Source organism: Rhea americana, unplaced genomic scaffold, assembly GCF_003343005.1.
Source record: "Rhea americana isolate MKP2758 unplaced genomic scaffold, rheAme1 scaffold_21, whole genome shotgun sequence".
NCBI lineage: Eukaryota > Metazoa > Chordata > Aves > Rheiformes > Rheidae > Rhea > Rhea americana.
In genome coordinates, this window is record NW_028186258.1 from 5,052,590 (window position 1) to 5,063,849 (window position 11,260).

Genomic DNA, 11,260 nt, shown 5'->3' on the forward strand with positions numbered 1-11,260 from the left:
TTAAATCAGACCCTTAACACTACAGTAAAAAAATCCTGCAGATTAAGTATTAATAGCACATCTCAGCATCTTCTGGCCTTTTGTGTGCTTCATCCTTAGCTCTGAATAGCTGATTGCTGGAGAAGCAGTTATATGTGCAATGCTTTCCAGGCATTCATGCAGCTAAACCAGCTTCTTCTAAATTATTTATTATGCTTTTACTTAATTATCTTTAGTTTTGCTTTTTATAAAAATTGAACTTATAAAGGGAATATGCCAGTAAAACATGCAAAATCAGGAACTGCACCACCAGGGTGTATTTCAATGTGTGTGTGCTTCCAAGCATCTTGAGCTTGTTAGAGGTGATTGAATGGCCAAATCAGTGCAAAGCTGGTAAAAGCCAGACTTAAAACAAAGGCTGCAGGAGGGACCTTTTTCTTACTCTCAGCCATCTCCAGACTTGAGAACAACTCAGCAAAAACTTCAGGTGCCCATATATAATGGAGTACAAATTAAACAGGACTGATGTTGAGGRCTGATTACCTTGAAGAGGAGAAGCCAAGCCAAGCCAAATCAAAGGGTTAAAGGTTAATTTTTTTAAAAAAAATTGCTTTTTTTGAGCATTGAGAACTTCTCTGCCTTTCTACCAAGCAAAATACTAAAGGATCAGCACTCCAACTTAGTTAAAAATGTGCAAGAGCAACAGAGGATGACATGCTTTATTGAGTGACATTGTTTTACTGACTCAAGAATAGAAGCGCCTAAAGGAAAATGTCATTAGTCCTCAGAGCTCCTGCAGATAACAGAGTAAAGGTTTTTTGAAACTATTTTCTTCTCTGACCTGCCCCTTCATTCTTTCTCTCTCGCTCATTTATATATATAAACACACACTCTCGCTCATTTATATATATACACACGCACTCTCCTGTCAATATGATGCTTGCAGACTCTTGCACATTACAGTAGCAACTTCTTCGTAATGTGGGAACAAGAAGTTTTTAAACAGGAGCTACCAAGGAYAAGACTTATTTGAAATTAAAACAGTCGCAGTATTAAGGATTTAAACATGTTTTATTGTAAACTATATTGTAAGTTCAACACAGCTGTATTACAGGMAAGCACTTAGCTTTTATCTTCACAATATACAGCAGTTGCAGAATAAACAGTCAAATTTAATGCATTAGTGAGACTGTTATAGTTAGTGTTTTAGGCCTTGAATGGGAGTTGTTCAAATGCCAGGTTAGGCATTCAAAATCCTCTGCTGCAAAGGAAATGAATAGGGTGTTTCTTACATCACATTTGCAGAAATAATCCTCATTTATGTGGTCCCAAAAAGGCTTTCTCAGTTTGGGTTCCGTCTGTAGCCAAAGATGTTCTTAAATATTCTGCTGTCTAAATATCCTTTGTTTTAGAAAATGAATTTTGTACAATGTGGATAAGAATTCACTGCTGAAATACAATGAAATGTTTTCAAATTTAAATAATTAATTTTGGAACTTAGTTCAATTTAATTTATGAAGAAGTGTATATTGATTTAAGGACTCAGGTTAATACTGCAGCTCTAAAGTCTTCAGCTTTAGTTCTCTGCTGCTAAAAAACACACTGTTATTTACAGTTATGCAAAATGAATGTAAAATACTACAACTTCCCAGCTGTACAAAGAAAAGTCTTGATCATAAAAAAGGAAACTAATGAAACAGAATTAGTCATCTACCCTGGGAATTTAACAAGTCTGACTAGTGTAGGTACTACATACATACATGCAAGCACATAAAAGTTTATTCATAAAACTCTTCAGTCTTAAGGCAATTCTGTTTTGTACCAATTAACAAGTTGCTTATCTAGGAGCAGAAAACAAACTTTGCTAAAAAGTAGAATGTGCAAACTAGTTACAAACTTATTACCTATGTTCTCTCATATGAACAAAAATGATTGATTTGTTTTCTATGRTTTATCCAAATGTTTGTGCTTCTTTATGCATTAAAGTAATCAGATCTTAATGATTAAACAATGATAACCTTAAAGATRCTTTAAATATCTAAAACACTGAAAAATGCTTGCCAGGTTTTTTCATGCAATGATAGCAAAAAACAAATGGCATGACTTCCGCAAAAAAGAAAGAATAGTCACTTGGAAAATCTGGTGAGCACTGAAAACATGAGTTTACAACTGGTATTTACACATTAAAACAAAGCTCATGCTGTTTTCTTTAAAAAGGGGGAAAGTAGACAGAACTACAAATTTAGGGTTGATCTAGGTAATAATTTTAAATATAACTTAAAATTTCTGCCATAGTGAAACAAAGCTGCGCAGAAGAAATTAATTATTTATACAATACCCTTAAATAAGTGCAGGATAATTAAGACTGGTTTAAGCTACTGCTGTTTCTCTCATGAATTCCTCAAGGACAGCCACTACRTTTTTGGCTTCTGGCATTTCCGCATGTTCTACTTTAACAATCTTCAGAAGTATGTCTCCACTGCCGCAGTTCTTTAGGAAAATGTAACATTTGAACAAGGCRTAGTGGTTCATTTCGGCCTGCCGGATAAACCTCTTCAAGTTGTTAATGTCTTGTATAGCCTRGAAAGAGAGTAACAGTACCTTCTTATCCTCCTGCATGAAAGAAAATATGCTACTACATGGAAAAGCGACGGAAAATTATCAGGAGAAGCAAAAGCACTTGTAATAGAAATTTCGTGTTACTACTCTGAGTAGCCTAACAATTAAGTGAGTACTGTCCTTCATGGATATTACCACTGTTATTTTAAAGATGCARAAAGTGTGGATGAATGTTCAGACATGGTCAAGTTGTGGTTCACATCATCCTTCAGGCAGATCAGCTAACAAAAATTAGATAYTGACTCCATACTACCCAATTATTATTATTTGCTATTATTATTTGTGTACAGCCCCAATTAACAGTATTTTAAGAAAAAAAAAATACTTGGTTTTTATTTTTAAATATCTGAAAGTGCCTTTGGAATACTTGTTGAAGAAACTTTCACACAGCTTTACATACTGGTTCTGTGAACAATACTATGCCATTTACAAGCAATAATAGCAGTCATCAAATTAAAACTTCAGGGTTAGTCAGGTAATGATGTATGGATATCAGAACAATGAGTTTTTTTCTTCCTTGCTGCAAAATGAATATTTGGTCCCTTAGTAACCCTGATGTCTCCTCCAAGTCCTTAACACATGTGAACAGTTACCTTCAATTTAAAGTTTTCCAAAATTTGCCGGAAGAGAAATGGATTTCCWCCTTCAGCACCATTTACGAAAGCATGCATCCAGTCCTCACAGAATCTGTTGCTCCCTGTCACATGTTCAGGAACACAAAGAAAAGGTGAACAAGAAGTAAATTAGCTCAACGTAAGTACGTCGCTGCATTCACCTGGTTTAATTGCTCTCACACAACAAATGATGATAGTATACCTGGGCAGTAAGTAATAGTCTAAGAAAATCAGCATTTAGGTGGAGAACAAAAGCATACACAGCTACAGTGATTACACAAAATTCTSAGTGTTGAATCACTTTCTGTAACATTTGTTTAAAATCCAATAGACAAAAAAGTACATTTTGCAGCTTGTCCTGAAGTGTAAAATCATAGTTTTATGGTCTACAAACTAAATGCATTCTGGATTTTATTATCACCCATCTTCAAACCAGAGCTCCAGTGCCTATGGTAAACAGAATTACTCTGAAACCCAAAAGGAAGCATGTTCTGGTTTCCAGCCAGAACCCAAACTTTCTGGGCATGAACCTCTGAACTGCTACATATCTTAGACTATTGCTAAAGACCAGCACTCTTAGCATCTGAGAGATACAAGAGGGTAACATAAAGTGTTCACGGCCATGATCTCACCTGCATTATGGAACTGAGGGTGAGCTCCGCTACAGTCTATAATCATTGACTTGTGCTGCTCCTCAGTCATAGCTATACACAAGGAGGTCATTGTGCCTTCCTGAACAAGTCCTTGGAGGCTGGCAGCTGCCAGAAACCTGACAAAAAATCTTGTGAATACCTTGTTTCTACACACCTCAACAGCAAAAACAGGAAAGTATAACACACAAAACCAGATTACTCACAGGYCTATTATTTTCAAAGCATCTTTACCTGCTAATGTCTTTCTCTGTTCTTTCATCTGAGTTTTTTACTTCCACAGGAGTGTAACTCAAAGCCTTTGAAGGGGGGAAAAAAAGCTAGATGCTGATTTGATATTATTTCTGTTGCTTTACTGTAATTATTAGTAATAGATACATAATATAGTACTTTTAAGATTTTCTTTTCGGAGTAAAAGTAGAAGCTAAAAGAATATTCTGTATTATAGTCACTGCCACTATTTTGCATTCAAAAGAAATATAGTGGTTATACTTTATTAGTTATTCCATAAAAATTCTTTTCAAACTCAGAGACTGGTGCTAAGATTAATTTTCCTTTTCTTTTTCCAGTGAATTACATTAGACACAGGCAATAAAACATTCCTTCTGGCTCAGAAGGATTATCACAGGGACAACTTTCTCATTCTATTTTTAATTTTCTCATTCTAAGTTGGACACTACTAAGCAATTTAAAATGAATTAACCCTAAAAATTACTTTTCAAATATTAGTTTATTCCTGCTTGATGGATGAAATCTCTAGGTATTGCCTTAGCAACAAAGAAGGGAGAAAGTACTTGACTTGAATTTAGAAAAAGAAGCTGTTCCTAATTTTTCCTAGCTGGGAAAGCAAACGCAAAAAATATTTTAAACACAATGGTAGAGTCACTGAAGTGCCTTCCAAACCTTTTTTGTTATTCAGTTTGACATACACTTACAGCATGTAACAAGAAGGCAAGTTTCTCTTGGAAGAGCTGTACTACTCTCTGAATAGGGCATACAGAATTCTCAAACCAGCTTCGCAAGTAGGGGTTAACATAGGTCTCCAAGGTTTTTTGCTGTAACGAGTTGAAATATTAAAACTTTAATTATACATTAGATTTCTACATTAAAAAGCATATTAATAATCTAKTCAACATAAGACTAAAATCATAAGTTTGACATTTAAACTCATACTGATGTGGAATATGAAGGGCTTTGTGTTTCAAAAATTAGATAGAATTATAACATACTATGATATATATTGAGCAAAGACCATGCACCAGCAGGCAGAGGATGAGGTAGGGATATAAAATACATACTTCTTCAGAAAAACTGCTGCAAGAAAAAAAAAATCTCTCCTTAACATTCAGAAGCAGTAAGAACCTAGGTGGACACTGCTAACATACCATTAAACCATTAAATTTTATTAGTCATTYTTCTCTCTGAATGTAACTACAAACAACCTTTAAGAGATTTATGACTGGCACAAAAAAGTTCCTCTTTTTTTTCCTTTGACTTGTGTGGGTAATAGYACTTCAGGCATTCACTGTCTCTACAGTGAAGCAGGTAACTGTCTCTCAGTGTTTCATATTGGTATCTTAAACTTGTTTCTACATTCTGAATCTTCCAGGTTGCTTTAGTAATAAATTTGTGTAAAAAGTGGTCATYTTCCTCACTTAAAAAAAGAAGGTAAATATTAAGCCTTACCTCTGGATTAAGGTTTATCTTTAGACTTTGAACATATTTGTCCAGTTCAAGTCTGAAAGTAGTTTCTTAAGGAAAATGGAACAAATCAGGTAAGACCTGCAATTTGCCCCTTCAATATATAGTTATTATTAACTATATTATATATTAATATTTTAATTATTATATTCTGRAAGGTTTTCACAAATGGGCTAGTAGACTGATTTCAAGCAGGWAGCAGATAAAATGAGAACGTTACTTTTACATCAACTCCCTCTCCACACATATAGGAGAGTTAAAGGTAAGGATATAGTTCTAGACCTTTCTCCGAGCCACCTAAGAAACAAATCACGTATTCTGGAGCTGTGATGTCCRATTCCAGCGCTGCCGTTTCTAGAAGATTTTCTTGTCGGATAAGACAGTAGTAGCAACCAACTTTATATTCTGGTATGCTAGGCAGAAAAAAAGAAAAAGACTGATTTTGTTATTAATACATCACAATAAGAAAGTGCAAAAAGTAGACGTACATGATTTCCATAAAGAATTTTCACGCCCTAGCACAAGCTGCTCCTATATAAGGCTGCCCTAGACATTTTCTTTCCTCAGTAGGATAACCAGAGTAGTTTAAGTTGGAACAATAATAAATACATGTAATATTTTAAGTATTCAAATAGCAAATTATTTATCACAATACTTTTCTCTAAACCACCTAGAGAAAAAAAAGATAAAAGTGCCATTTACACAGAGCTGTTATTAACAGCAATAGACTGAAAGCATAGATCGAAATTAAACCTAACTGCAGCAGCAGACAGCAAGATGTGCAATGCTGCCAATGTTTTTTATACTTTCTAAACTGATTTGTGAATGAGAAGATATATTTTACCTCAGCTCCACAGATACTACGTTCCCCATGCCTTCAAAAAGGGCTCCTTTAGTAAGACGTTTAGCAATAAAACCACGCAATTCAGTCTCTGCTTCGGCTGGTAAGTTAGTGTCCAGCAAAGAGAGGCTTAAAAAAATAAAACAAAACAGCAAAAAGCGAATGTTATTGTTTTGTTCTGGACAGGTGCAGGACCACTTGCTTGCAGTCATCTCATGCTTCTAGGAGACGGGCCACTGTGAACTCTTTCTGACTTGCGACTAACTCRCTCTGTGGCCCATCTGAAACACGTTCAACAATTTGCCCACCAGACCCCAAGCCTGGAGATGCCCAACTCCTTAGCTGCTATGGACAAGTCACAGCCCCTCTTTGTTCCTGTTTCCCTAGTTGTAATCTCAAGCCACAACTATACTGCAGAGCTTGTGAAAAAAATAACTGTTTAAAATTGGTTAATTAATTTAAATTACATAGTATCTAAAGGCCTGAAATAAAGCGGAACTGTTAGGTATTACTACCAGTAGGGAAAAAAAAAGAGTACAAACTCAAAGGTGATCATTTACGTTTAATACGTTATCTGAGCTCTCTAGTTGTGTCCAGAGTAAGCATCCACAGGACTTTAGTATGCTTTCAGAGGTTTCTGCTTTGACGTGACTTTGAGCACTATTCACTTAATATGTATGCCACAGGCTTCAAGTTAGCAACAAAATTAGAGGGGATTACGCGGTTCAGGTTTTACCTGAAGTCYTCGCTGGAGGGTGTCTCTGCGGCCGGGCTTCCATCCTTGCTGTCAGCTCCCCGCTGCGAGGACCTTAAAACCAAGCCACTCTCATGACTGATCTCTCAGACTGAACCTACGGGGGAGGGGGGGGCGGCAAGGGCACGGCCCGAGGGCGTTTTGGGGCAGGATCATGAAATCGAGACGTTGGGGGGGAGGGAGGAGAGAGGGAATCCCCTCGGGGCAAAAGGAAAAAATACGGAAGGAAAGTCAAGGAGGCGGACGGGAAAGGCCTGCAGGCGCGGCCTGCCCCGGCCCCGCACGGCCCCGCGGCCCCGCTCACCGGCGGCTCCGGTAGCCGTAGAGGCCGTGGTAGGTGCTGCCGTGCCGCTCCGGCCGCCGCTCCTCGCCCGCGCCGCCGCCCTCCTCGCTGCTCTCCAGCTCCCGCTCGTCACCGTCCGCCAGCGCCGGCAGCATCGCGGACCGCACCGGAGCGGAGCCGCCGCCGCCCGTTCCGCCCCGCGGGCGGCCGTACGGCGGGGCTCCGCGCTGGGCTGCGCGCTGCGCCGGGCCGCGCTGCCCCTTCCCGGGCCGCGGCGGTCGCTGCCGCGCGGCCGCTGCAGCCCACGGCGCGCCGGGAGCCGCTCCGCGGCGGCGGGGACGCGCCTGAAGCGCGCTCTCGTTGCTCTGAGCSCTCCGCTCGCTGCGGAGCGCGGCGGCGCTCGCCGCGGCCGGAGTGTAGCACCTCTGTCAGCGATTGCCCAACAGCTGCCTCACGGCAGGGCCCGCCCGAGTCACGTCTAACCGCTAAAGCAGCGAGCTTGCTAGGCCGCCCCGAGGCGGAGCGGACGCGCAGCTCTCCTTGCAAACGTGCCGCTCCAGCTCAGCCTGCTGGAGCAGGGGAGCAGCCCCGTTGCCCCAAGTCCTGCTTGCACACCGGGTAACAGCCCTAGCTCTGGGGCCGCAGAAGGGACAGGGCGCACCCGCGGGCCCCTCCGCGATCCCCCGCGGGCTGCACAGCRATGGGAGGAGCCCGAAGGGCTGCAAACCGGCACAGAAGGGAGCTGCCCCCGGCACGACAAAGCGGAGCGAGCCCCGCGAGGCAAGGTTAACACGCTCCCGCGCGGTTTATTTTAGCGCCCGTTGAAGCGCCACGGCTGCCCCGCCGGAGGAGGCAGGGCGGGACGGCTACGACAAAATGGCGGCGGCTGCTAGCGCGAGGCACGGCGGGACGGCCCGGGCAGTGGCGCAGAGAGCCGGCAGCGCGTCACGTGGTCACCCCCTCCCACCCGCCGCCGCCGCGCCGCGGTGCATGCTGGGGGCTCGGAGGCGGTGGCGCTAGCGGGCGCGCGGCGGCCATTTTGTGCTTGCCTCGTTCGCCTCTGTGGAGCGGTTGGTGTGGGCGCTGCGGCTCGGGAGGGAAGGAGCTCGGTTGTCCCTCTGCGTAGGTCTGRGGCGCCGCCGCCATGGGCCGTAAAAAGAAGAAGCAGCTGAAGCCTTGGTGCTGGTATCCTTCAGTGTGGGACAAGGCGGGTGTGGGGATTGGAGTGGGGGAGGGGAGCGGCGCGGCGCGGTCCCGTCCTGTCCCTTCCCTTCCTTTGCCGGCTTCTTCGGCACCCCAGGATGGGGCTGTTTTCTGTTCTCTTTCCCTGCCATTGTGTAGCCCAGGGATTGATTCTGTTTGCGTGTTCCTCAGCGCGGGGATGGGGCCTGGTCCGTGCCCTTCCTCTGTGCTTCTAACCGTCCTTCCCCCCCCACACCCATTTCGCGGCCTAGTCCCTCGGCTCCCGCCTTCCTTGCTTGAGGCCTGGGCCTGGGCCTTGGCCTTGGCCTGGCTGCCGCTATCTCTTCTGCCGGTGTTGGCCCTTCTTTGGACTGCCGGGATTTGGGGAGAAATAAAGAACAATCTTTAGGCCCCGACAAGATGGATGTTAGTTGGGGAAAAAAAGGAACTATTTCTAATGAATGCTAGTATTCAGGAAGACCTGGAGCAGATCTGGTTATAGAAAGGCCTATTGAAAGCCTCTTCTAGGCTTTCACATTTGTATTTGCTGCATTAAAGTCAAGCTCAATTTTTTTCTGTATTAAAGGATTTTTTTTTCTGTGAACCATTTGTAGTCTACTTTTTGTGGGGGGTAATGTAGATTTGCATGTTCTTTCTCTAAAATACTTCTTCCAACGTGGAATCACTAAAAAAGAAAAATGGTAAATGATCGTAGAGCAGCTTGTAAACTTTAAAAAAAATCCTTTGAAGGCATCTGTACTTTTACTTCAGATATTAATAAATTTTATATTTTGCTGGAAGTCAAAGACATACTGTAATAACAAAACATAGCTGACACTGAATGTGTCTCTGTGTTGCTAAGCAAGGTGTTTGGAGTGTTCACTGACATATTAATACTGACCTGCAGAAGGAAATCTGCAGTTTGCCTCCTATGCCATATGGATATCAAAAAGACCTTTATTTGCAACATTTTTTATTAAAAAGCAAAAAAGTTTTTGGCTGTGGCTATATATGTAGTGTCATAGAAATTGATACATTTGAGTGACTGAAAAAGGAAGGGCATTTTTAACTAAAAACTTGATTTTTTTCCTCTTTAAATAACAAGTATCAGTAGCTAACATTTAATAYGTGTGCTTATAAGTATTTAGCATCACTTTCCTGTCATGATTTTGAAGCTTGTTTTTCTTTTAATGCTTTAACAACTTTATTCTAAAAGCATGCAGAAGCAGAATAATTCCGCTTGGAAATAACTAGGACCTGAAAAGTCTGTGACAACAGGAAGACAAAGATTAGAATCTAATGACATGCATACCTCTTTCCAGTTTTGTAATTTACATAACTGTTTGGAGATAGAACTGCTGGGTGGTATGAAAGGGTGATGCTTGGTTTCAGACATCAATGAACAATCTGCGGTGATTTGAATACTCAGAGACATTTTCTGTGCTTTCCTTCCTTTAGGAGAAATTACAGTAATACTTATTATCTTAGTGTTACATAAATGCTCATTTTCTGGATTAAATATTTCCTTAACAGTCTTCAATAGGTATTGTAACAGGGATTTTGATGATGAAAAAATCCTTATACAGCATCAAAAAGCAAAGCACTTTAAATGTCATATATGTCATAAAAAAYTGTATACAGGACCTGGTTTAGCTATACATTGCATGCAGGTAAGTTTTAAACATGCATATGTATTTTCTTCGTTTTGTAAGATTGTAAATAATAGAGAACTGAAAGATGTTCTTTGGAGGGGTGGCTTCTAGAATCTTGAAAATGCACTAGAAATAGGTGATAGTCATCTGTTTCCAGGACAGAAGTGATCCTCTATGCCAGCGTTCRTATAGAGTATATGCAGTAGAGATTTTTAGGCCATTGTAGGGATGGAGGAGGAGTGAAGAAATTGTTGCCCTTTGTTTGTTTATTTTAACTTTCTAGGTACATAAAGAAACAATAGATGCTGTTCCAAATGCTATTCCTGGAAGAACAGACATTGAACTGGAAATCTATGGCATGGAGGGCATTCCAGAAAAAGATATGGAGGAAAGGAGAAGATTACTTGAACAAAAAACTCAGGGTAAAGAAATCTGGCTAGTTATCTGTCATTACTGTAGTCCATTTGTCAAATAGATTTACTTTGATTTTTTTTTTCTTTTTTTGAGTTGGCTATTAAAATTGAATATTAGATCTTAATCACACAGTAGAAGGTGTTAACTTGCCTCAGAGACACATAAATCAAACAATTCCCCCCCTCCCCAGCATATGATATTTTGTATGCACTTCAATTCATGTTTTGTAGGCTTTGAGTAAAAAAAAAAAAATCATCGTTTTTGTTTTTTTTCTGTTTGTTTTGGGTTTTTCAGGCAATGAAAATTGGTTGAGTGTTGGCCCAGTGTGAAGACAAATTCTTTGTATCGTACACTCTTTCTTACTGATGTTAAGAATCTGTGGTACAGAGTCTTCCTCAGAAGAGTAATGCTTGGGTTAATGCATTCTGTAACTGTAATTCTAGACCTTTGCCAGTCACTTAAAGACAAGTGATACTTCTTTTTCCTGTTTAGAAATATCTACATGCTGGTACAGCTAAAATATCAAATTGCCTTAATAAGTAATTGGATTGCAGATTCTAGATTTTTTTTT

At 40.8% G+C, this 11,260-nt stretch overlaps 2 protein-coding genes across 7 annotated transcripts in view; one reads left to right on the top strand and one right to left on the bottom strand.

Annotated features, from left to right (window-relative positions):
- Positions 1–1,031: 1,031 nt before the first annotated feature.
- CUNH17orf75 (chromosome unknown C17orf75 homolog) lies at positions 1,032–7,863 on the bottom strand. Its single transcript, XM_085304680.1, has 10 exons — positions 7,463–7,863; positions 7,141–7,212; positions 6,408–6,533; positions 5,836–5,976; positions 5,549–5,606; positions 4,798–4,917; positions 4,097–4,161; positions 3,845–3,981; positions 3,192–3,295; positions 1,032–2,559 (listed from the first exon to the last, which is right to left on the bottom strand). The coding sequence occupies exons 1-10, from the start codon at positions 7,594–7,596 to the stop codon at positions 2,350–2,352; spliced, it is 1,167 nt and encodes a 388-aa protein (XP_085160806.1). The 5' UTR covers positions 7,597–7,863; the 3' UTR covers positions 1,032–2,349.
- Positions 7,864–8,441: 578 nt separating this feature from the next.
- ZNF207 (zinc finger protein 207) overlaps positions 8,442–11,260 on the top strand; it is a 12,375-nt gene continuing 9,556 nt past the window's right edge. For 3 of the 6 annotated variants that reach the window (XM_085304674.1, XM_085304675.1, XM_085304677.1), the window contains exons 1-3: positions 8,442–8,626; positions 10,167–10,293; positions 10,559–10,697. In XM_085304674.1, the coding sequence (XP_085160800.1) occupies positions 8,586–8,626; positions 10,167–10,293; positions 10,559–10,697 (307 nt within the window). In that variant the 5' untranslated portion in view covers positions 8,442–8,585. The remainder of the gene's footprint in view (positions 8,627–10,166; positions 10,294–10,558; positions 10,698–11,260) is intronic. The other 3 variants (XM_085304676.1, XM_085304679.1, XM_085304678.1) reach the window with 2 other exon arrangements.